Raw genomic sequence first — 24,996 nt, 5'->3', positions numbered from 1 at the left:
CTCGCACAGGATCACCTTTCAGTTTCTAGACAGTGATTTGATTTTTTTTTTTTTCACTTTCTTTCTTTACTTTACTTCCCCCCCCTGCCCCCCCCCCCCCCCCCCCCCCCAGCATGAGGAACATAACACTACCCCAGCCAACGCATTTTGGTCTATGAGCCATCCATCCTCAGAACCATGCATGGATATTAAATACACTGATACTACAGAGCAGCACTGCAGGGATTTAATTTTTTGCAAAATAGACTAGTCTGGTTAAAGTCTCTGCCATTGCTGGGTGCTAACAGGAATATTTTACAACTATGCTACAAAAATAAATTGAGACTTGGGTGGCATTTCCACTGCAACTGATGTTTTTGCACAGGAGTTAGTTGAGGTAGTAGACCTGTTGTAAAGTCAAAAAAAAGCTTTGTTTTACTGGTACAGAGGAGATTCAATTAAAACTGTCTACAGATCCCCACCTCTGTGGCTTAGCCCTTTCCATAACCTTCACCTTCTTAGGAAGGCAGGGAGAAGTCTGGACAAGTGGTTATTCTCTGAGACTCCTGCAATGTGCTCCCCCTGCTCTGTCCCCAGATGGAGTCTGTGATTTACGCAGATGTGCTTTGCACCTGAAGGCTTGCTGGTGTACAATGGAAGAGAGGTTCCCACTCCCTTCCATCCCCCATTTCCACCGCCAGCCTCATCCTCACCCCCATCCCTTTTCATTACTTAACGAAACCGGTCTCCTGTGTTTTCTCTGCTCTTTATTCCATGTCACTGGGGCTGAGTGACTGCTGAAGATGAGAGGGGATGAGGAGTGTGAAGAAGGAAGCTTCTGCCTTTGGTCTGAGCCTGACGAGAAATGATGAAAACCACATGGGCTATGAAAAAGTCCAGTCCAACTTTCTGTTTACCGAGCTCCCTAGAAACGTCAACATCTGTCACCAAGTTACCCCTAAAAGGGGCACCCCCTTGCTACGAGACCCCGTTGGCAGGTCCCATCCCTCTTCCCCCAGCACAGCCTGGACCGGAGGGGTGTTGACAGAGCAAGGGGAAGTTATCTGGGATTTGGTGATGGCTGTATTAATAGACAAAGGACAGCAGAAGCGATACCCCTGCCTCAGCCCTGCCATGCCACCGGCAGCGCGGGAGGCGGGCCGCCGGGCACCCCGGCTGAGCTCGGCTTTTGTCCTCTCTGCAACGGGACCTTGGGGAGTCACACGCGGAGAGGCGCGGAGCGGCCCGGCGGCCGCAGCCCCGCTTCGTTGTTATTACAATGCACACAACGAATTTTCCTCGTATTAGTCATTTCCCGAAGATCAAACCAGAGGACAGCTGCGAATGCAATCGATCCCTACAAAACGCGTTAGCGAAGAGTTCAATCAAAGCAGATATTTCCTTGGATTTATTTCTTTTTTATATTTTAGTAATCGATAGCATATTGCCTTTTTTAAATTATTTTATTTTATTTTATTATTTTCCTCCTGGCGGCGAGTGTCCTGCCGAGTTACAACCCCCGCGTAGGTTAGAATTAGAAAATGTATAAATACTTATGCGCAAAACCAGGCGTATCGCATGCAAAGAGCAGCCGCTGCGCCGCGCCGGGACGCCGGGCAGGCAGCGGTCAACTCCCCCGGCTCCCGACCGCTCCAACACTTCCTACACGCTCCAACAACTGTTGCGAGCGAAACGCTCCATGAGCCCCTGTATTTTCCTAATCCCCCGCTTCCCGCTGGCTACACCACGTCTTAGACCCATGTGAACACAAGAGTTGGTGGCTGAGATTGACTTTGTGTCCTCTCGCCGTCCCTCGTTTGGGCTTGTTTTGTTTGTTTGTTTTCTTTTTGCTACTTTTACTTTCTTGGACAAGGAGAATTTTTGCAATACGTTGAGTTTGTATTTATAAACTGAGCTCTTGGCAAAGTCATAAACTAGCTGCTTGGTTTCATTGTAATCGAGGTAGATCATTATTTGGGTACATTTTTATGAGAATCAGTAGTCCTGTTTTAACTTTACGAGATACACATTTTCAAGGGAAATAGATTGGGAAGCCAAAATAATTTTAAAAGTAATGGCTGAAACATTCTCCCTTTGGAACAAATGCTTAAAACCTGTCACTGCCCTATAAAAAAATGGCATGGAAGCATTTTCCAGGCCAATCTCTGCTCGTAGTATTGGAATGTGTAATCCTTTCAAAGTTGCATGGCAAAGAGTACTCCTCGCATGATCAAAATCAACAGTTTCACCCCAAATTCTTAGGCACAAGGGAAAACTTATTTTCCCTAGAGTTCCCGTTGATTCCAATGGTCTTTCTGAGCTTGAAACAGAATTAATTGTGACCTGTAATATTTTAAGACACAGAAACTATGAAAGGGTAATGTTAATAGTGAAAGTCGGCGAGCAATGTGCCTGGGGGAAAAAAAAAAAAAAAGGAATATTTGCCTTGGAAAAGGAGAAAGGGAAAAGGGAGAGAAAAAGTGAGAAGGAAAGAAAGATGAGAAGAAAGAAGGTAAGAAGAGAGAGAGGAGGAGGAAAGTAAAGGAAGAAAGGAGGAGAGAGAGAGAAAGAGAGGAAAGAGAGAGAAGGGAGGGAGGGAGGGAGGGAGAGAGAGAGAAGGAAGAGAGAGAGAAGGAGAGAGAGAAGGGAGGAAGAGGAAGAAGGAAGGAAGGAAGGAAGGAAGGAAGGAAGAAGGAAGGAAGGAAGGAAGGAAGGAGAGAGAAGGAAGGAAGGAAGGAAGGAAGGAAGGAAGGAAGGAAGGAAGGAAGGAAGGAAGGAAGGAAGGAAGGAAGGAAGGAAGGAAAGAAAGAAGGAAAGAAAGAAAGAAGGAAAGAAAGAAAGAAAGAAAGAAAGAAAGAAAGAAAGAAAGAAAGAAAGAAAGAAAGAAAGAAAGAAAGAAAGAAAGAAAGAAAGAAAGAAAGAGAAAGAAAGAAAGAAAGAAAGAAGAAAGAAAGAAGAAAGAAAGAAAGAAAGAAAGAAAGAAAGAAAGAAAGAAAGAAAGAAAGAAAGAAAGAAAGAAAGAAAGAAAGAAAGAAAGAAAGAAAGAAAGAAAGAAAGAAAGAAAGAAAGAAGGAAGGAAGGAAAGAAGGAAAGAAGGAAAGAAAGAAAGAAAGAAAGAAAGAAAGAAAGAAAGAAAGAAAGAAAGAAAGAAAGAAAGAAAGAAAGAAAGAAAGAAAGAAAGAAAGAAAGAAAGAGAAAAGAAAGACCTTTAATATTACATTGCCATTTATCCATATATTATTAATTTCGCTATTTATGTATTCCCTTTCTGTGGTCACAAATTTACTGCTGTCTCACAGAGCTAACTGCTAAAGAAAAACAAACAAGACATTTTGCTCCTAAGATTATGCGGAAAAACATTCTGAATCGATTCAAGAAACCTCACGGACCCTCTAAAAACTACAGACTACGCCTCTTCAGGTTGCCCTCCCCGGCTGCCCAGACTCTGCCGCGGCTCCGGTCGGAGTTACCCCGGGGCCGGCCACGGAGCTCATCGACTTTCGTGCCCGGGGTCCCCCGGCAATTCTTCGCTGAGAGTGGGATGAGAAGCAATTTGCCGGTGAAAACCCGCTCGAGTCTATAGCCCAAACGTGAGCTGTCATTAGAGTGGTACTAATAAATCCCTATTAAGCATGCATTTATGCAGTGATTGCGTGAACTTTGGCCTTTGAAGAGTCCTTGCAATTAGCAGCGACGTCCATTGCGCTTTGCCCAGCTTTCCCTCTACCCTTTCTCCATCAAAGATGGAGAGGGGAGTACGGCCTCGTCAGCGCCTCCCACAGCCACCCTCGTCTCTGCCGGGGGGTTCTCCAAGCGTTCCCCCGTTTGCCTCTGGACCCCTCCGTGTAAATGAGGATCCCTTGCGGTGGGATGTTTCCCGCACCCCTGGTATCTCTCGCCGGGAGTACCAGCCCTTATGCAGGCGTCGGCTGCCGCAAGGAGCGGAGGAGAAGCTGGGGCGTTGCTGTCTCCGCAAAAGAGCGAAAAGTGGTTAAAATTTAGTAAAATCGGCTGGGCAAAAATGAGCGGAAAGTTGCCACTGCCGGGGAGACAGCGAGAGCGAGAGGGATGAGTCTAATTGTCGCCTTTACCAAGGCTGTGAGATTAACTACTGGGATTTATTCTAAAGTGACCCATCACCGAATTCATTTCTGCTTGAACTTTCGGTGAACCTGAGATTAAAGAGGGGAGAGCAGCTAAGCAGTTTGTTGTTAGCTGCCTTTTCAACAGCCCTTTCAGACTGAGTAAATATTGATCGGTTTCAATCTGATTGCCCCAGAGGAAAACACCAAAGCATCTCAATAGCCTCCAAAAGTAAACTTTAAAGGTGAACAGCAGAAATGGCCCTAATTATGATAGGAAGATGCTAAACTCCGTTAAACATTTAGATGCGGTTTGGGTTGGAGTTTCTTGGTTTGGTTTGGGTTTTTTTCCTCTGCTGGGGGGGGGGGGGGGGGGGTTGGTTTTGTTTTTTTTTTTTTGTCCTGCTGAGAGTCCAGAGAGAAAAATTAAAATAAATTTGGAAAGGTATGAAAACAAAAAGATCCCTACGACCCGAAGGGTCTCCATCAGGCCAAAGCAAGCTGTGATTTATTTATTTATTTATTTATTTATTTAGCGATATCTTTGTGGTAGAAGCTCCAAGGTAGAGATTTTCATTTGTCTTTCCCACACTCCCCATCCCGAAAGACTGATCGTATCGAAATAATAATACTGCTAACAAAATTAGCCAGGATCGGGAAATTTGGGGTGACAGTTTGAAATCGATCTAGTACTGCGAAAAAAAAAAAAAAAAAAAAAGATAACCTGGGGTTTGGGCTTGGAAGGACAAGGGATTCTTTGCCGATGAATCGCTCACCGCAAGATTGACGCTCTGACAAGTGTCTTGTCTCTCGCATTTAGGTTATAATTTATGGCCGCTCTTTTTAACGCATTAAGTCAACACCAGGGGAGCCGGGTTGCAGATCCGGATTCCAGCAATATTTAGATCCAGATTTCGATATTTAAATACCCTTATTGGCATGTAAATGCCACTTTAACACATCCAAGTCTCTGGAAGAAAGCCATCTGTTTTGCTTTGTGGCTTTACACTAATAAACAAAAGGTAAAGTATATGGCAGTCGGGGAAATGAAAGAAATAGGGGCATCGGCTGGAGCCTTTGGAGACAGCCCTGCTCCTTTGCAGATAGCTCAGCTCTTGATATGGCCGCCGCGCCTTGCAAATCAGGGCTTGTCTCTTTTGACACTGAAGTGAAGAAAATTTCGTGGCCTCTCTGCGGATCCCGCAAAGCAAATCCTGCGTGTGCAGCTCGGCCCCGGGAGAAGCCAGGGAGCACCCATCCCTCCGCAGCTGGGCCAAGGGAAGGAGATGCTGCGCTTGTTTGCACTGAAATTCAAGAGGCATCAGTGAGTTGAGGGACATGCTCCCCGGCCAGCTGTGCATTTCTCTGGTCCCTCCTGCCACCTGCTTGCTCTCCACACATGCGCCCCCGACCCGACCCGGACCGCTCTCCACTTGACATCCCTTGGAAATCTAATTATATTTACCTGCTAAAACTTACTTTCACCACCCCCCCTCTCAACACACACACACAGAAAAAAAAAAAAAAAAAAAAGTGGTGGTGGTGAATAGGCCAGGATTAACAACACGGGCACCCAGCCAAGCACCTGGGAGACATCTCCCAGCTTGACACCCACCAGCCACCATGTTTGGGAGCTTAGGACAGAGCAGCAAGAAGGAGAAGCTGGATCAGCTCAGGGCCCAGGCTAATTGAATGTGCAGCCGTTGGTGAGGGCCCTTCGATGTGAGGAAAGACTGGCCGAAGACAGTTTCTGCTTTTGAAGGGTGCTCTGTTTACATAAGTGTCAGCATCCACCCCGAGGTGAAAAGGTTAGCACTTGACCCAGGAAGTTCTTGTGTTTGTGCTTCAGAAATAGAACAGGATCATAAATTCCTCCCAGTTATGGAGGAGGAGAGGAGGGCCTGATATTTCCTAAAAATATTGTTAATTGAGCATAGAAAAGGAAGAAGCTTTGTGTTATGAGTAAGGCTAGGCAGCCAGAGTTCTGGCCCTGGGAAAACAACTCATGAGGAGTTACACTGGGAGACTTTTCCTCCCTTTCCCTCTTGGAAAGGCCTCAGCAGTGGAAAATAAGGGAAACCAAAGTTGAGCCCATCCTGTGACTCAGCACTGACATCACACAGAGGTAGGCATACAAGGGCTACCTGAAAGTGGAATATATTTATTACAGACATTATAAGGACCCGTAAATCTTGCCCTGGCTTCCATCACTGGAGGAATCCCAGAGCCTTTCATGATTGTACAGAAAATGAGGAGGACATTTCGCTCACACACTACAACTGATAGAACTCAGTGTACCCGCAGTACAGCAAAGCACGGTGCATCATGCAATGGTCTGGACACCAACCACAGAAATTATACATTCATTTGGCCATTCGGCACATTCACAAGTAGGTTGAAAAGACATCGAGTCGAAAGTAAGGTTAGTAGGAAACTAGGAAGAGGTGAGGTCTTTTGGACAGTTATACCCTTTGGTTGAGCATAATCCAGCACAGCTTTGGGGAAGAGGGGGCAAGCACACTGGGTAAGGTTTACAAAACCTAGTGCAATTGAAGCCTTGTTTGTCACATTTAAAGAAATAGCGCTACTCTTTTTTGTCTTGAGGTATCTGCTTGAGCTTAAGACGTTTACTTGATACGGTCATCAGCTTTACCAATATAAAAGTGGATCCAGTTTGGCAAATGTGCTCACCCTGCTTAACCTGATAATCGAAACGTCATCTCTAGAAAAATCTGTAAAAAGATAAATCTCTCGGACAAAGTATTTACAAGCAACAAACTCATAGACACGAACAAAGAATACATTAAATTAAGGGGATGAAAGTCCTATTAGTCGTGTAAACACTTGCAATAGTGCATCTCTTCATGAGGTTATGTACCCTAGATAACCTGTCTGCCACTTCGGGAAACTCGGAGGACCGTCCCTGCAGTGGAGGAGGGAGACTCGTGTGCCAACACAGATCCTCCAGCAGAAAAAGTTTGGGACGGTTGCCGGGGTTGGGAGGAGAAAACCCCTGGCACCGAGGTGCCGGGAGCCGGCCGATGGGAGGCGAGAGGGCGGTGGAGCCGGTACCCCCGGGACTAGACGGCATGAGAAAGGGGAACTGGGTGGGGGAAGGGGGAGCCGGGACCTCTCAGGGAGAGCGACCGACCAAGGGACCAACCGGGAGACCGACATAACGGCGGTGAAAGGAAGCGAGCTGCGCTGGCGGGGCCCTCTCGTCAGGCGGCCGTCGGGGCTCGGCGGGTCTCAGTTGGAGCCAGCGAGTGTGTCCGAAGCGGCGGAGGAGGCAGGCGAGGCGGTGCAGGGCGAGGAGCAGGACTTCTCCGACGACTCCTCTGCCTTCTCCTCGCAGCCCGTGGGGGTGGCAGGGGAGATAGGCAGAAGCCCCTCTTTCTCCCTCTTCTTTTGCTTCATCCTCCGGTTCTGGAACCAGATCTTCACCTGTGTCTCGTTGAGCTGGAGGGAGGCAGCGATTTCTACCCGCCTGGCCCGGGTCAGGTACTTGTTGAAATGAAACTCTTTCTCCAGCTCAGTGAGCTGCTTGGTGGTGAAGTTAGTTCTGACTGTGTTGGGCTGCCCCACGAAGCCGTATTCGCCAGCTTTGCCTGCGAGGGGACATTCAACAGTAAGTAAGCGCGAATGATTTATAGGCGACGTAATCAATATGTCTACACCGGCTAAGTGATAGGGAGCAAGAACTTCTTAGGATAAGGGGGAAGCCCCGGCAGGGTGAGTGATGGAGTGCTAGGTGCTAAAGCGGAGTCAGCCTCTAGTGTCAGAGGAAACTTGATAAGTGGTTTATGAATTACAAGAAATATGACCGCGGGAGAGGCGGAGAGGGGGAGTCGGGAATAAGCGGCTCTGGCTGCCAGCGCCGTGGGCAGACAGCAGGGGCTGCTCCCAGAGGTGCGGGCCGCCCCACCTGTCCGGTACCCCGTGGGCACCGAGCCGTTTCCCCCGCACCCACGGCCGGGTGAGAGAGAGAAGGAGAGGAGCGGACCCCGCCCCGGCCCTCCAGCAGGCCACTGACCTGTTTTGGGTGGGTTTCTTTTCACTTTCATCCAGTCGAAGGTTTGCGCTGGTGGCAAGGTCTCAGCGGAGGGGGAGCGGGCGTTTTCCCGGTGGCCAGCGTGGAGGGGAGACAGGGCATGGTTGTAGGTGCCCAGGGACAGGCTCTGCTGCTCCTGCCCGTAGGGGGGAGGCACGTACTGAGCGGGCCCCCCGGCGTAGCCCTGGTGCGGGTGCTGCGCGGCAGCGGAGGACGAGGATATGCTCCCCGAGTACACTGCCGGGGCGCAGGGGGGGAAGCCGCCGCCCATCTCCGCGTCCTGCCCCAAGGGGTATGGGCCGTATGCCGGTCCGAAGCCCTGCGCGCCGTAGGTCGGGCCGCAGCCGGGGTGTGCGTAGGACACCCCCAGGCCGCCGTGGTGCTGGTAGGCGGCGGGCTGGGCCGAGGGGTGGTGGTGATGGTGGCGGTGGGGGCTGATGGGCACCCCGCGGCCCGTGAGGAAGCGGTCCTCCCCGCTGCAGCTGCCGGCGCTGACGGCGCAAGGCTGGAAAGTTGTAATTCCGTGGTCAGGGTGGTAGGCGCGGGCGGCGCAGCCCCCCGCCTCGCCACCGAGGACGGGGTACTCGAGGAAAGAGCTCATCCTCGCTGTGTCCCTCTGTCACGCCGCCACCGGGTCTTCAGCGTCCGGCGGGGCCGCGCCAACTTTCCCACTTCCTCCATGGGGCCGGCAGGAAAATGACACGAAGGTACAGGCAGCGGGCAGGCACGTGGGGGGCGGCAGCCAATGGCTGCGGCGCCTGCGGGACTTCCCCGGCTCCTGGCGCTGATAGATCGCCGCGTCGAGGGCATTTAAAAGCTGAGCGCTCCGGCGGCGCTGCACGGAACGGCACCGCGGGGCAGGGCGGTGGCGGCCACCCCCCGAGGGACAGAGGGGGGGCTGGGCTGTCGCCCCGCCACCACCGGGGTCCCGCCCGCCGGCTGAGAGGGGAAGGCAAGAGAGATGCGGAGGCTGCTCCCCGCCCGCGGAGCCCACCAGCCGTCCCCTCCAGGGTGAGTGCTGCTGTAGCCAGGGCGTCCCTGCACATCCCCTGCTGTGGGCGCTGTCATGCTGGCGCTGGGCACCTCCGCCGCACACACCCCCCCACCCCATCTCCCGGCCGGGGCCACGGGGGTGCGGGGGCTGTTGAATCCGCGGTACGCGCCGAGAGGCTGGGGAGGAGGGCGTCTGGGACAGCGCTGGGAGCATCAGCCCTGGAAACGAGGATGGGGATGGAACTGTGAATGGGGTGCGGAGAGCTATGGGAACGAAGAATGAGAAAGGAGATAGGGACGGGGTTGAAGATAAGGCGGAGAATAGGAATGGGACTGAGGATATGGATGGGGATTAGATGGGATTGGAGATGGGATGAGGACGGGACCGAGGGATGTCGCTGGTCCTGCCCCGCCGCAGTCCCAGCGCGACGCCAAACCAAGAGTTAAAGGGGCTTGTCCAGCCGCATCACCAGGCGGCCGCGGACATTAACATGGAAATGAGCCGCTTTTGGGACTGACGGCCATTGTGCTCTCCCGGGCCTACCGGCCTCTCCCTGGCTCGTATCCTTGCTCCCCCTGCACCCCTGCCGGGATCCCCGCACCAGCCCGGGGCTGGGGTAGGGGAGGAAGAGCAGGGGCAGGGGGACGGATGTTTGGGCGGGGGCCCGCGGCCTTCGCAGCCCATCTGCTGGGACCCCGCGGTGCCACTGCCACCCGCCCTTGGACCGGGAGGCGGGGAGGCTGCCCGGAGTGCCTCGGGTCGCAGCCCGGCTGCCCGGGAGGCGGCCCAGAGCAGGGGTAGAGGGGCGGCGGGAGGTGCAGGGCCCACCGCCCCGGCCCCTTTGTCCCTGCGCTCTGCCACCCCGTCCGGCATTGGCGGGAGGTGGCAGATGGCCAGTGGCAGAGGCGGCCCCTGGACCCTTGGGAACTGTGCTGAGCATGGACTCAAACCCATACCCCTCCCCATTCTCACGTTAAAAATTAAAGGGTCCGTGGGCAAAGAAGGAGGGAGAGAGGTGGGATGTATTCAGTTTACGTGTGCGGAAAAGGAAAGGGGAGGCATCCGTCCGTCCCGGCGCACCCAGCCTTCTACGGGGGGGGGAGGACGGCACCAACAGGCTTCAGAGAGGCGTCCTGCGAAACGTTACCCCCTGGGATGGATGGATGGATGGATGGATGGATGGATGGATGGATGGATGGATGGATGGATGGAAAATCATGTCCCATGCCACCAGCCCCAGGAGGGGCTGTCCCCTCTATTTCTGCAGGTGCATTTCCAGCCGGCTTCTACATCCTTCTGTTCTCACGCTCAGTTCTTGCTTGGTTTGAAATCCAAAAGGCTCTTCTACCCTGCCACCTCTCCCTGCTCACGAGCACATACACACAGACCCTCACGCTCCTCCCTCTCACATCGACTATAACATCCTCTCATAGGTGCAAAGCTCTCCTACCACCATTAGGTCAGCCATTACCCCATGCCACCTCCATGGCCTCTCTACTGCCAGGCAAAGTCAGCGAGCTCCTCTCTCCACCACGCATCTACCCGTATGCCCTCAGTATTTCTATTTGTTCTGATTTACTACACGAGCACAGATGGTTAAGAGCCTTCTGGAAAGGTTCAGTTTCTTAAACTCCAGAGGGTAGAGGACAAGAGCAATAACACTCCAGAGGCATTTATCTCATTATACTGCACCAATTTTGGCTATGGTTACAGCTATAAACACATTTATTTCATTCTTGTAAAGCAGTTGTGATAAATACTGCGTAAGGAGGAGAAAAAAGGCAGGCCACTGGGACTGTTTACTAATAAAAAGGCTGGTATCTTTTCAGTGCTTTTTCAGCCAGCCAAGGAAAATTATATTTTACTATAAATAGATACATTTTACCTGTAAATTCCTCCGAATTACAGCCCTTCTCCTACAGTGTCCAGCACTCTGAAATCCTTTTCCCTCTCCCTTTTTCGTGCCATTGTCTCTTTTGTTGCATTGTCTCTCTGACGGGGCTTTGGGGGTTTGCTGCCTGTACTGTGCATGGGGGCAACATCAGCTGCCCAGAAAGGGGGTGGTGCAGCCCGTTCCCCTTTGCCCGCCGGCTGCCCCGGCCCCTCCGCTCCCCTCTGCGGCTCTGCTCCACTTTTCCTGTCTCAGAACTGGGAGTGATTCCAGCGATTTAGGATTTTCCGTGAGATTGTGCCCCCGCTGTGGCTCCAGGGCTTACCGGGAGACTCGGAGGCGACTCCTGTTTTCTGAGTTCCCTATTTATTTAAACAGCGTTTGCGAGAAGTTTAGATCTCGTATCGCATTTTTTTTTTCTTCCCCCCCCCCTTTTTTTTTTCCCCCCTTAAGCATTGCCAGAATGCAGAACTCTGGGAACAAAAGAAACCCCAAGCCCGTACGTGCTCTTTGCTGTCCAATTTAGCCCAGTGGCAGAGGAGTTAAAATGCCGATGAGGCTGCTCGCTCTCCGCAGGGACAGGGCTAGAGCAGAGAGGAGAAGAAGCAGGGCCGAGGTTTCGCCGCGTCCACAGCTCAGCCAAGCTGTTGTTTTAAAAGAGCAATAAAAATGACTTATGACTAAACGCCTTCTCACTTAATGGTTTTAGACGGGGATCCCCAGCCCCGGCAAATACGTAAGAGGATTTTTATTTGTGCATGTGTTCCTGCAATTGATCTCTTTGATGACATTCTCATTCATAGAAAGAGTTTGATTTATGACTTTCGGAAGAACTGCGTTCAGCCCTTCCAGCTATAACCCACGCATTCCAGCTCCACAACGTGTTGTAAGGCTGGGAGAAGCACTCCTCGCACAGACGGACAGCAGAGCCTCGGCCACAAACCTCACTCGCCCGTGTAATGTAATCACACGCACTCACACACACACACACACACACAGGGAGACGCGATCGTACCCGCCCGGGGTCCCCCAGCCCTGGAGCGGCAGAGCCTCGTTGGCATCTGTTGCTCAGTTTTAGCCCGAAGGACGGGGCTCACCCTGCGTTTTGGAGTCCGCTGGCCGGGTGGCAGGCAATTTGTTGGAGGTTTCTGAAAGCCCATCTTTGCTGCCGCCAGCAGAGAGGGGGGAGCCCCGAAGAAATTGCAACTTTAAAGTCAGAGTTTCTCCTTTTCGTTATCAGTCCTTTGTCCCGCAAGAAGGTTTAAACAGAAAAAACGTATCTTCTGTTGTGTCCCTGCACTGCTCATCAAAAGGACGGCTGAAGGGGCTGATTCCTCCCTATGCTTTTTATCCTGTGTTTCTGCCACCCTTTTGATTTTACAGGCACTAACTTCTCAATTTCTTCTCCTTCTACGGCTGATTTCTTGGACCGCTCAACACGTGAGAAGTAACCAAGCCCCTTCTCTGTGAGGTCTGGTATTTTCTAAAATATGCTTCCTGAAACAGCTTGCTGGCTGCTAAACACTAATTTCTAGAAAAACAGGATTCCCCCTCCCCCCAAAAGAAATAAAAATGCTTTTCTTGTATGTAACAGGCTAGTTTCTGCAGGAGACGCTTATCCTACTGAGTCTCTCTTGTGTTTTCCCTGCAAGAGAAAGTGCTCGTTCATGCTTTTGTTACAGCTCAGCATTTCCAAGCTTTGTATCCTCACAGAGATAAGATGTTACATTTATACATTAAAAGGAAGAGGTTTCCATCAAAGCTGCGAATGATTTTAGTTTCTCTGGTTTCTTTTTGTTGCTTTGTTTTGTTTTGTTCTGTTCTTTATTCCGCGTGAAAACCCTTGCAATAAAGAATGTGAACCTATTTTCCCTCTCTAATAAATGTCCTAAATTGGCAAAAAGGGAGAGCTCCCAGTCAGAATGCTGAATTTTGATTATTAGTAAATTAATAATACAAGGGATGGGAAGGAATACCCGTCATGTTATCAGTCTTGAAAGGAGAGAGAGAAAGAAAGATGGAAGAGAAAGAAAAAAGAGGAAGCTCCTTGTAGCAAACAAGAATTTATTCTACCAAAAATACTTATGACAATGCATCCTAATGCAATACAAAAATAAAAAGAAAGTGAAGATACAATTCCTATACGATCACTTTCTTACAGACCTCATATATTGCTTTCATAGAAGGACCTAGAATGTGGCTAGGTTAGAAACGAACGCAACTAAAACTTTGTAAGAAACGGCAAAATGGCATAGCAGAGAGAGGTAAAAACCAGAAAATACTGACCAGAAAAAGGGAAGGGGGGAAATAAAATAAAATTAATTAACGGGGAGAAAGTAAAGAAGAAGAATAAGGAGGAGAAAGCAGGACCCTTGGAGAGGACGTCTTTAATTTCTCAGTAATTCAGATGTTGCAAGTCAATCGTAGTGAGTGTGTCTGTAAAAAAGTCAAAACTGTCAGCAGAAATATCTACGGGACTGTCTAGAGATCCTGGCAAACTGGGGGAAACTGCATCTGAAAGCTGTAGGCAGGAATCTGTGGAGAAAACGTTAAAGTCCTGTAAAGAAGTGACATCTAGGGCCTCAGGACTGTCATTGTTCAGGCCAGCTGCACAGTTCTGGGCCATTGTTGAGAGGCAGTTTTGAACAGTGGGTGACTGATGTTGAAAATGTTTCAGATTTTTGTCATTGCTCGTTAAAGGCGAAACGGGGAAAGTTTGGGACTCGCCATTGTGCGCATTCTGTGCCTGCTGCTGGGAGAGGGCATTCTGCTGGAAAACGTAGCCTTCCCTCTCCAAGAGAGCACCGGAGACGTTGCTGAGGGCTTGCTCGAAGAGGGATTTCTCTTCTTCCTCCTCCTCCACCGTTTTCTCGGGATCCTCTAGGGTCTTAAATTTCCCGTCGCTGTTCTGGTTCTCCTTGCACTGGGTCTGTCTCTTGTGCTTCATCCTCCTGTTCTGGAACCAGACTTTGACTTGTCTCTCAGTCAGATCCAGCAAGGCTGCAATCTCAACCCTCCTTGGTCTACAGAGATACTTGTTGAAATGAAATTCTTTCTCTAGCTCCAAAAGCTGGGTGTTGGTGTAAGCCGTCCTCAGCCGCCTAGATCCACCGCTACCGCTATCGGGGATTTCAAGGGGGTCTGTTAAAAAACAGAAAATAAAAAACAAAAAAGAAAAAGAAAACCACAACCACCACGCGCACCCCAAATCACCACCGCCAGAGCAGACAAAGTGAACCCAGACGCACGCACACACAAAACAGATAAATGCACGGGTTGAGTTTCAGCACCCCAGCACATCGCATCCCGGGGGGGGGGGGGGGGGGGGGGGGAGGGGAAGTGCTCTTTCTACACGTATGTGTCTATATCTATATGTCCATATAGCATAAAATAGCAACTGCAACAAAATGGCCGCCTTTGGACGCAGTAAAGCCATTGTGTTGCAGTGCTGAGTGCCTGGTGCTGCGTGCCCCTCGGCCACCTCTGCCAAATCACTGCATCCAGCTACCCAACCTCCCCACACCAGAGCAAACTTTATATTAGCCATACCGCAATTTATAATTAATGCATCAGCTGCTTAGCTAAGCGGGAGCAATCTATCACTCTTCATTACTGTCAAATATCCTAACTCTAAGACGGCGAGACAAGAGAGGTCAGCTCCAACTCAAATAAATCATCCCGCATTAAGCAACTTGGGGGAAAGTTTGGGTTTCCCGCTAGCCCGGCCAGCGCCATCCTCCCGCCCGCCCGCCCCTCCGCCTCGTCCCCCCGCGAAGCCAGGGAGATGCGGGGAGCCAAAAAAAGCGGCCCAGCGGGGCCGGCGGCGAGTCTTTGGACTGACCTTTGTGGCTGAGGCAGGCAGGTCCGGCGGCTGAGGAGGAGGCCGAGGCGGGCGGCAGCGAGGATCGCTTGGACGCCTTTTTCTCTTTCATCCAGGGGTACTCCGGCTGCGGCGGGGCGCCGGCGGGGCCCGGGCTGCCGCTGCGGCCGCGGGGGCTCGCCTTGGGGCGACCGCCGCCGCTGTGGCGAGGGTGGCTGCCGGGGTTCAGGCTGGGGATGGTCTGCTCGAAAGGAGGAGGAATCAGTGTCGAGTGTGAAAGCGTCGAGTTCTTGATTGATGAACTTTGAAATGTATCACCGACAGGGGGAAAAGATGTCAGGCACTCAGCAAGCGATGGCTGGCTATTGATAAAACCGATCTCTCGCTCAAATGCGAAATTCATGGCCTTCAACTGGCAGCCCCCGCGGAGAAAAAGTTCGCTCGGATTCAGGGGACTCGGGGGGGGGAAGGCCCAGGAAAAAGGAGAGAGAGGAGAAAAAAATATAGCATAGAAGATCGCTGGTGGGGTGTTTTTTTTCTAATTCACTGATTACAGCCGTATGGGGACCGTGCTACTATTAAACTATTGAATTCATGGAGACAAGGTTGAAATTGGACCGAATTGGCTGTCACATGATTGCCTCTGCCCAATGACAATTTGGGCTTTAATCAAAAGAAGCCACTGTCTGTTTGATTGATCCAAAAAAGTCGGGAAGGAACGCCTCATTGGGGGCCAGAAAGGATTTATTTACACTTTTTTTAAAGTGGGAAATGATATCTCGAGTATCTATCCCCTTGGCGTCCTAATCTGAAATGATCGGGGGGGGGGGGAGAGGGGGGGAAGGGTGCATGTGCGTGGATATGTTTGTGTGAGAGGCTGCGAGTGTGTGTGAGTGTGTGTGTGGCTGCTTGTCCTGCAGCCTGCTGCCTCCCTCGCCTCCACCCGCACACTCTTCTCTCATTGTTTGGGACTGTCAGGAAAACGCTTTGCACCTCACAAATCATTTAAGCACCTCAATCTGACACCTTGAGTCATTAACAAAGTAATCCATTAATCTTCAAAGTTTTGACACCGCCAGGCCCCCGCATAAGAAGTTGCACCAAGACTGGACTCTGAAGCAGAGTGTCTTGATTTTTTCTTCCTAGGAAAAAATGGCACTTCCTCTAAAACTAGTTTCTTCTTCCAGACCTAGTCTCGATGGGCTCCTTTTTCTTCCCGTGTGGGGTTTTTGGTTTCTTTCCTTTTTTTTTTTTCTTGTTTGTTTCTTCTTATCTTTCTTTCTTTGTGTTTTTTCTTTTTTTCCCCTTTTTTTCCTCCTTTTTTTTTTTTTTTTCCCGTTTTTGGTGGCTATCGGGTGTACAGTACGGAGAACAATTGGCCGCCGGTGATGAGCCATTGTTTAACAGGATCTTCCTCAGCAACCTTGCTTCTAGGGGAAGAGTCACATAGGCAGCAGCCCTTGTACTTCATGACTTCCATCTCCAGTTGGCTTCCAGGGATTGGACCGTAAAACATAACCCTAGGAGTACCTCTCTGGGCGAGCCAAATCGCGAGTCTGAAAACTCGTCTGGCTGTTGCCTCTTTAAAAAAAAAAACAAATCCTGTGCCTTAGCTTGCAAACGATATTCCCGTCTGCTGCAATAATTTGCTTAATAACCGTAGTAGGCTGGCTCTGGTGAGTATTTTCGATTACCAGGAAATATATGGGCTGGTAGCGGGTTTGTTTTCACGGGCCAGGCTGAGCGCAAATGCTGCGGGGTTGTGACTTGAGAGACGGGCGGGCACTCGCTACCTACGCTTGGCTCTCGCCGCCGCCGCCTCCTGTCGCCCCTGCTAGATCGAGGGAACTCCCGAATTTGGATGCCTTGGGCACAGTTTTCCGACCAGGCTGAGGGAGAACGATGACAATGCTGGCCACAGCCACCAGCCTGATGAATCTTGCGGTCGCAGCCGCCCCCGGCAGCCCGGATGGGACTTGCCTTCCCGTGGAGCCGGGGGGCCCGGCGGGGTGGGGGGCGCAGGGGCCGGAGAGGGAAGGAGCTTCCGAGCCGCTCTTCGTGTTCTCCAGGAGCCAGGGACCATCGCCAGGGCGATGCCGAGCCGCCTCGCTTTATTTTCGGAGCTGTCAAAAAGGGGTCAGCAACAGTCTTCGTAATTTAAAAGAAAAAAAAAAAAAGGATGGAAGAAGGAAATGGAAGAGGGGGGAAAAAAGGAAAAAACAAGACCCCAGGCACTCAGCGGATCAGCCTGCGTCCAGCCTGCACGAAGTGCATTTTAAAAATCGGTTTTAAGTTAATGCACCCACAAGATGTAGCATATCTGCGAAGGCATTGGAGAGAGGGGGAGGGGAGTGGCCGGGAGACTTTAAATGGGCTTTTTGCTGGTTGCTTGTTTAAATAAAATATAGAACGAGACTTGTCATTTAATCCCTCAAAAGGGATGCCTTACAAATATCGATGCTGTTGGAAAATGCAAGGGGTTTAATTTTCTTGCTTTTAGTCCAAACAAAGCTCTGGTGGTGCCTGCGCGCGATCAATCTTGGCCGCCAAAAGGTTTGACAGCTACTGGCCCTTAAGAACACATTTAAAGCTTCTTGCTCTTTCCAAGATCAAATGTGGCCGAGAAAAGAGGCAGAGCAAGAAACGCAAGTAAACAAGGAAAAAAGCTGCTTTTAAAATATGCTGGCAGAGGACTGGGCTGCTTGTGGGAAAAGTCCGGTTTTATTTTGCTTCTCAGCGCCTACCTCGGGGTCAGGCTTTTCTTTTCTTTAATTTTTTTCTTTTTTTCCTCTCTGGAAAATATTGGGATTAACAGCAGGATGACAAAAAATAAAGAGAGAGGTTTGGACTATAACCAGGCTTTGTGAGTAAAACCTGTGTGGGTGTCTCTATTCTGCACATTTGTTTCTTTTGGTCAGTCTAATACAAAAACCACCTGGAACAAAAAACCTTTGGAAAGAGGACGCGAAATTCTTGGGCAAATCGATTACTGCTGCCTCCAGAGGGATCTTTTAATCGGGCGAATCTTAAATGCAAAAATACAAATTCTCATTCGCAACCTGGCGGTTGAACATGGTTTCTGTAAAGAAGGGAGAAAATCGCTTGTATTTTATTTTCTTCCGAGTGGGGAGAGGGGGTAAAACGCCAAATTCCTTCTCTTTGGACATTTTCCTAAACGTACTTCGTGCTTTTAAAGGATCCCCACAGTAAGAATCACCGGCTGTACTGTTACCTTTTGTTGTATCTAACCTAACTGCTCCGATGGGTGGGGGGCCGGCTTGAATTTTATAACGGGCACTCATTTGAAAAGAGCAGCTTCTTGCAATGTTGCAAAAATGCTTCCTTCGCCTGCAAAACAATAATCAGTCATTGGTCTGTGTTGGGTAATAATCAGGTTTCAATGAAAAATATCAGACTACATAACCTTTCGTTCCACGGTTACATATCTATATACACAATAAACAGCACGGTATAAATATATTTGCAATCCCTTTCTCTGACTGAGCATGCTTTATCTATTTATGCAGAAAAGCTCTATATAGATTCATGGATGCATGACAAGGCTTCAGCATCAGGCAATGATGGTTCTGGGAACAAGATAAAGCCCAAAGATTAATAATATTTCAGCATGAGACCAAAATGGCGACATTTTTTTCTGTGCTTTAAATGATACAGATGGTGAACAGCGTGTGTTATTATCTCACAGCATAGGAATATGTCTTTATATACGTGCAGGGGTATATTTTACCTAGTCTATTAAGGTCCATTTTGATTTATCTCTCAAGTTTCAATCTAAATATTACAGACATTTCGCATGAAAGGAAGAAAAATCGCATTTAAACACACGCTGGCTAGTTTCTGCCTTCCACATCGAGCCGACTCGGACAGGGGACCCCCGCCGGTGCCCGTTTGGGGCCGGGACAGTCGTTCTTGTGTAATACCGTGTTCCCACACACACCGTAGACACGCACACACAAGCACACACATCCACACGCATGCACACCCCCGCGGGAAGAGAGGGAACACAAGGCTCCCCTCCCCCACAGCTTCAGGCTGCGGTGGGAAGGGAAGAAGCTCAGCAAACACGAAATCACCTCAAAATAGAATGAAAAATAATAATTAAATATAAATATATGTATTTAAAGGAAAAAAAAATTAAATCCGCTTTAAAGAAAAGGGTCAAAACGGCTGCGGGAGTGGAAGGAGTCGTGTCCGGAGGCAGCGATGCTCGGCATCCATCCCCTTTAGCAGAGGCCCTGCCACACCGTCTTTCCTCCCAAGGGCTGGGGGGGCTCCGCCGCCCAGCTCCCTTCTTTCGCAGCGGGCGAGCCCGGGGCCCGGCGGCACTTCAGCACCCACGCGGGGCTTTATCCGGAGCTCTGTTCCCTTGTGTTTCATTCACAGATACACATACCCGGCCGGCAGGCCCGCCGGGGAGCCAGCGGAAGCTCCGCGTGCTGCACCAGGGACTGTCTCCCCCGGAGCCCCGGCGAGGGGGCCATCAGCGCCCGCCTGTTTTCCACGCCGGGCGGGCACAGCGCAGCGGGCGCAGGAGGAGGCGGCCGCGAAACCCCGCTGGGAAAGGGAGAAAAAAAAAAAAAAAAAAAAAGAAAGGTGTTGTTTTTTTTTTTTTCCTAAAGAAAAGGAAAAAAAGAAGGGGAAAAACCATCCTTCTCCCTGCCTATAAAATGCTGAAAAGGCATCGCGAAGCCCTTCGGGTGAGTGAACGGATCCTCGTGTGAGCTTCCAGACGAGTTTCCCAACTCCCCATGTCATGTAGGGCTCTCCCTTCCCTTGTGCTGTGAAGAACATGTTCTTAACTCTTTATTATTCAGAATAAAAACTTTATTTTTTTGTTTTGCTTTTTTTTTTTCTTTTCCCCAGAACGTGAGCAGCAAGGAATGTATAATTTTCAAAGCAAATTTAGCCTTTTCAGCTTCACACGCTTCCCGCCTAGCTGGATGTTACAAGCATAAAGTATTGAAACCGTGATCTTTTTTCCCAGATTTTATTGCATCGTCATCATCATCGTTATCACCATTTTTAATAAAAGGAGTTATAGTTTCCTTTCAAATGCTACTTCCAACGCTTGCCAATATGCCATCTAACATATGGCCTGGTAAATACCTCCTGAATATTCAGGGTACAGATTTTTTATATATATATAAATATGAACAAATGGGGATAAATAAAATTTTAAACACTTAGATTATTCAATGTTTGCAAAAAAAAAAATAAATAAATCTGAATGTTCACCAGCATACACACATTGAAAGACTTACACGTATTAATAATTGTCCAGGGAGTCCCTGTCCAAGCGCTTTTGATGTCTTTCTTGCTATTTAAAAGAAGTGCAATAAAAAAAATTGCTTCCCCGTGGGATCAATCATGTACGAACAAATTCACATTAAGAATTCCTTTTATAGAAAATTTGTTCATATACCCTGTTTTGATAAAAGTGTAGAAGGTAAAGTATAAAGCCTCTGCATACTCCCAAAGTGAGACACAAGGCTACAGTTCAAGAAGATAAATATCCACTAGTGAAACTATAGAGCAATTCAAGCAACAAATATTGCTACGTCACATAAACTAGAAAACGCTTTTACCAAAGGAAACAAAACCAACCAAAACAAACAAAAGAAACGAGAAGGGGAGGGCACATGGTAGGGGGAGGAGAGAGAAGGGAAGGGATGAGTACTCTCCAAATGCTGGGGGCTTGGTGTTCCACTTAGTGACTCCTGTCTCTTACAGATGGGTGAGTTTGGGTGCTTCCTGAATTCTTCCCTGAGAAGGATGGTGAGCGGTAAGGTCTGTGTATGTTGGGTGCGGATCACAAGGTCCATGGTGGTGATTGTTGGCCATTGGCCCAGCCCCGCTGTAGTCCATGTTGGCAGAGGGAGGAGGATGAGGGAGATGAGTTAGACCAAAGATGGAAGGCCCAGAATTGGCCATGGTCTCCACGTAGTTGCCCCCTACATAGACGGGGCTTCCCTGTATATGTGGATTCCCATAACCATTACCTTGAAGAGGATGAGTATCATATTCAGGTGTCACAGCTGCTGTCCCCGTGTATCTCTTTTGAGGAGGCGGGCAATTATTAAGAGGAGCAGTATACGATGCAGGGATGCCATAGGTGTTTTGATGAGGCTTGTTAAATGGCGGAGGCGACTGGGGCTCATAAGGGACACTGTTTACTAAAGAATGCATAGAGTTTAGATATCCCCCAGCAGCTGGAGGGACGGGGCTTCTGCTTGGGGACTGTCCTCCTGAAGAGGTCATCATGCCCTTGCCCTTTTGATCCTTTTTGTATTTCATTCTGCGGTTCTGAAACCAGATTTTGATCTGTCTTTCCGTGAGATTGAGCAAATTAGCCATCTCTACCCTTCGTGGCCTGCAAAGGTACCTATTGAAGTGGAACTCCTTTTCCAGTTCTACCAGCTGGGCACTTGTGTAAGCTGTACGGGCTCGCTTAGAGGAGGCTTGCCCTGGAGGGCTTTTATCACCAGCACAACTCTCACCTATGTAAATCACACAAAGAACACAATCAGCACGGTGCACCCCAACACAAGAACCACAGACAATAGCCAACAACACCAGCACCTGGAGAGTCCAGCTCTTGGACATGAGATGGGTGCACATGTATGCAATGAGTACTCTCCCCTATAGCATGACCTGTCATGCCAAGCTATAAACCTCAACAGACCTCCTTCACCTCACTAGCAGCACTATATGACTTTTAAGAATGGCAGCATACAATGTATCTTGAGCTTTGCATAAAGGAATAGGAAAAGTTTAAGGAAACACAAGTGGAGTTTAGTAACCTTGAAGGTGAAACTATGGCTCTGCTCACGTGGTGGGATCAGGGTCTTCAAGAACTAGCTGTTCTCCACTGCTGTAAAGACCTGCTGCCCTCTTTCTCTGAAAAGCCTGATCTATACATATCATCCACAGATGCCTGAAAGCTAGGTATCTACAACATAACATTACAACATATAAGCATTAAATTTACAGTATAGCATTTCTGTCATATCTAGCATATAGCATAAACATATGGTAGTGATTGGAAACATAGATAGATATACATAGAACATACAGTGGCTAGGCTTGCATATAGGCACACAGACATATTTACATGTTATTGCTTTTTAATAAAACAAATATATGATATGGAAGGCTATAAACAGCACTGTTACCAGGGCTTTAAAAAGCAGACTGGCAAAGACATTTGCTAAAGTTTTGAACTCTATTTTAAAGGCACATTTAAGGAAAAGGGAGGAAGAGGTTAATATAAGTCCAACTCTTAGGCATTGGAGCTACCACTGGTGTTATCGATTTGGGTTTCCTCAAGTAATAAACGTGTTAATATACACTTCCCTCCCTCAAATAATATTTTATGGGCTGAAGTTCATGGCATTCTGGAATGATTTTTGTTTACAAGGCTTGTAACTTTGCCAATCAGCTTGTTAAAATAGGAAGAAGTTCTGACTGCGTGCAGGGCATTGATCCTGCCTGCATGTGATTATGAGCTATTTTATTCTTGTTACACTTCAGCAGAGATAGGTCACTGTCTTATTAATCTAAGAGCTCCATGCCAACAAAGTACTTGGGACAGGCCTCTGGCTTAAGGCCTGGGCTGTTCCACACTGAGATGATTTACTAGAGGGGGGATTACATAAGAAATGTGATAGATGCAGGAAGGCACAAGTGGCTTAGCCATAGGAAACAAAATCACTTCAGACCCATCCTGCAAAGCTGGGAAAGCTTTGCAGGGAGTGGTTTGTTCCCTAAGCTCCCCTTGTGAGTGGTGGCAACCCCTTTCCACAAGCTTGAGGGGGTCAACTTGGAGAGGAAAAATGCCTCCTCCTTTCCCTCCCTGAAGCAAAGGTGAGCAGGGCTGCCCTCCTCCCTGCTGGATGGGTGGCCAGCCCAGGGGTACCCAGAGAAAGGGGGGAGCATGTTTCATACCTGAACTGGAACTGCTGTTTTTCTGCTTTGTGTTTTGCCGAGACTCTTTCATCCATGGGAATATCTGTTTGGACATGGTGGGCGAGTTAAGAGCTGCGCTCTTCGTGGGATTGGCTGGGGCAGGGTTGCTGCTGGCATTTTGAGATGGTGAGACAGAGGATGGAGGTGGAGGCTGTGCCTGCTGGGCTGGAGCTGGCTGCGGTGGGGCCTGTGGGTCGGCAAGGCCAGGGGGCTGGAGAGGCTGGCTGGGAAGGGTCCTCATGCAACTCTCACTGATGTCATTGGCCTTGTGGTGGGACACAGAGCTGCCGGGCGACTGGAGAGAGCACGCGGGGCGGTGGTACTCAGTTTCCACAAGTGATGAAGATGGAGGATATTGCTGCTGACTCGCATTATAAGTGAAACCATTTGCTCCTTGGTAGGGGTAGGCACCATAGATTGCAGAGCTGTCGTAGTAGGTCGCTTTTTGCATTTCGTTGTTTCCCAATATTTATTTCGCAAACTGACAGGGTCTTGACACCCTCGGAGAATAACATTGGCACCCCTCTGTCACGTGGCGCTCTTCCTCCAATGGCCTCTCCGGGCAGACCTGGGGTGTGGGGAGAGCAGAGCAGGGTGAAGAAATGGTACAAATCCATCTTACTTTCAATAGCTAAGTGACATGAAAGCCATAAAAGAAAAAGTGGTCAGCAATATTTAGCAGCATGACTTGGCCTCAGGCGCAGAACATTTCGATATAAAAGCTGCCTGGATTTACTGGCAGCTACAAATATGTGCTTTGCTGCACTGGGATAGGGGCTTTCTAGGGTATTTTCTTGCTTCTTACGAAACAGCACAAGAGGGTTGATCATTTGTCACTGAGAGGCTGTTTTAGTACCAGTCTCTGAGGTAAAGGTGATCGAGGAATCGGTAATGCAAAGGGGATGGGTTGTTCCTTCATTCCAGTTCTAGGATCAAGCCCTCTCCTGTAACCGGCATTGTTTTATTTTCTCTCCAGGTTATGGCTCTCCATACAACTTCAAAGAAATACACGGGATTGTTCCTGTCTACATGTGCCAGGGGGCAGGAGCGGGGTGGAAAGGTTTCCTAGCCAGGGATATTTAAACACACCGATCCTAAGCGACAGATTTCGGCTTGGCTATGAAATGCTCGATGGTAAAATAAACAAAGCCAGCGCCTTCTCCCCTCTGCGGTTGCACACCTCCCCGAGCCTCCCGGGTCTCGCACCCCGGCAGAGACGGCTCCAGGCCGGCCCCGAAGTAAGGCTGGGGCCGCCCCGCGCAGCTGCCCGCCCGCTTCCCACCAGCGAGTGGGGCCGGAGCCCTAGCTGCACCTAGAGCAGGGCGAAACCGCCTCGGCCAGGCCAGCTGGGCAGGTTGGGTGCTCGGGCGGTAGTTGGTTTGGGCTTTTGTTTTCAACAGTTATTTTCAAGACACCAACTTTCCGTGGAATCAGCCAGATCCTACCTGTTAAAACATGATGGATTGGGGAAAAAAAAAACACACCAGGAACCTGAAAAACCAGCGTTCATCTCCATGACCACGGCCTGAACTTTTCTTCCAACTTAGCGATAATAGGTTCTGTCTTGGAAACTGCTATGTAATTTGATGTATGAGGGTCACTTGGCTAGGGAGAGGGTGGACACAAACCCAGAGAATGCTTTTCCTGCCCGGGCGAATCCCTTTCTCTCCCCTCCTCTTTTGTCCCCCGTCTTTCTTTCTTTATGGATTTGTTTATTTTTTCCCCCACCAGGTTAAAGTCTACAGGTCACCTGCCTGGAAATAACCAGTTAAAGAATCTCCTGCATTCATGAGAGAGGAGACCTGTGCATAGTCTCCTATCTAGGAGCTCTTTCCACACGCGCTCACGTTCTCAGAAATTAAAGTGTGTTCCTTACCGCCCCCCCCCCCCCCTTGCTGACAAACAACCACGTCTTTTCGGATCAGAAGAACTCACGTTTCTTTTGCCACTTTCCCTGTACTTAACCAGCTGGATACTTTTCCCCCAAACATCTAACGAGGACAAATGCTTAGGGGCGAAAAACCTTACACAACACATGCACCAAACGAGCTCATTCTACGCCTTTCAAGTTATACAAGTTCTTAGAAAACAGTATTCCCTTTGTTAGATCGTAACAAAGTGAAGGTAACACACCTACAGCAGGGCGGCTACCCTGTCATTGCACTAATCAAGCTCTTTGGATGTTATCGAGCT

General features: G+C 49.3%; 3 protein-coding genes and 1 long non-coding RNA gene across 17 annotated transcripts in view; 1 reads left to right on the top strand and 3 right to left on the bottom strand.

Moving 5' to 3' along the window:
* Positions 1–6,202: 6,202 nt before the first annotated feature.
* HOXA1 (homeobox A1) lies at positions 6,203–8,828 on the bottom strand. Its single transcript, XM_062622747.1, has 2 exons — positions 8,095–8,828; positions 6,203–7,669 (listed from the first exon to the last, which is right to left on the bottom strand). The coding sequence occupies exons 1-2, from the start codon at positions 8,711–8,713 to the stop codon at positions 7,311–7,313; spliced, it is 978 nt and encodes a 325-aa protein (XP_062478731.1). The 5' UTR covers positions 8,714–8,828; the 3' UTR covers positions 6,203–7,310.
* Positions 8,817–12,863, top strand: LOC134165705 (uncharacterized). 2 transcript variants are annotated; one of them, XR_009965619.1, is made up of 2 exons: positions 8,817–9,123; positions 11,451–12,863. It is a non-coding gene; the product is annotated as an uncharacterized LOC134165705 (long non-coding RNA). The 2 variants fall into 2 exon arrangements; XR_009965620.1 differs by lacking the exon at positions 8,817–9,123 and adding an exon at positions 10,300–10,373.
* A 181-nt stretch (positions 12,864–13,044) lies between these two features.
* Positions 13,045–17,872, bottom strand: HOXA2 (homeobox A2). The gene is made up of 2 exons (XM_062622746.1): positions 14,839–17,872; positions 13,045–14,138 (listed from the first exon to the last, which is right to left on the bottom strand). Exons 1-2 carry the CDS (start codon positions 15,218–15,220, stop codon positions 13,393–13,395), a joined length of 1,128 nt encoding a protein of 375 aa, XP_062478730.1. The 5' UTR covers positions 15,221–17,872; the 3' UTR covers positions 13,045–13,392.
* Positions 17,873–19,809: 1,937 nt separating this feature from the next.
* The window catches only part of HOXA3 (homeobox A3), a 44,812-nt gene continuing 39,625 nt past the window's right edge, over positions 19,810–24,996 (bottom strand). For 12 of the 13 annotated variants that reach the window (XM_062622733.1, XM_062622739.1, XM_062622732.1 and 9 more), the window contains 2 exons: positions 22,783–23,371; positions 19,810–21,335 (listed from right to left, as the gene is read on the bottom strand). In XM_062622733.1, coding sequence (XP_062478717.1) covers positions 20,563–21,335; positions 22,783–23,254 — 1,245 coding nt within the window. In that variant the 5' untranslated portion in view covers positions 23,255–23,371 and the 3' untranslated portion in view covers positions 19,810–20,562. Of the gene's footprint in view, positions 21,336–22,782; positions 23,372–24,248; positions 24,665–24,996 lie in introns of those variants that run through there. The other variant, XM_062622745.1, reaches the window with a different exon arrangement.

Source organism: Pezoporus occidentalis, unplaced genomic scaffold (assembly GCF_034315485.1).
Source record: "Pezoporus occidentalis ecotype Australia unplaced genomic scaffold, CSIRO_AGI_Poc_V1 ctg246, whole genome shotgun sequence".
In the NCBI taxonomy this organism is placed as follows: domain Eukaryota; kingdom Metazoa; phylum Chordata; class Aves; order Psittaciformes; family Psittacidae; genus Pezoporus; species Pezoporus occidentalis.
This window is presented reverse-complemented; position numbering and strand designations above follow the sequence as displayed.

Bases quoted from the DNA above. Each gene is read 5' to 3' on its own strand.
- HOXA1 (XM_062622747.1), bottom strand. From the start codon at position 8,713: ATGAGCTCTTTCCTCGAGTACCCCGTCCTCGGTGGCGAGGCGGGGGGC. The intron at 7,670-8,094 runs GTCAGTGGCCTG...GTCCCCTCGCAG, and splicing joins AAGAAACCCACCCAAAACAG to GCAAAGCTGGCGAATACGGC.
- HOXA2 (XM_062622746.1), bottom strand. From the start codon at position 15,220: ATGAATTTCGCATTTGAGCGAGAGATCGGTTTTATCAATAGCCAGCCA. The intron at 14,139-14,838 runs GTCAGTCCAAAG...GTTTTTTAACAG, and splicing joins TGCCTGCCTCAGCCACAAAG to ACCCCCTTGAAATCCCCGAT.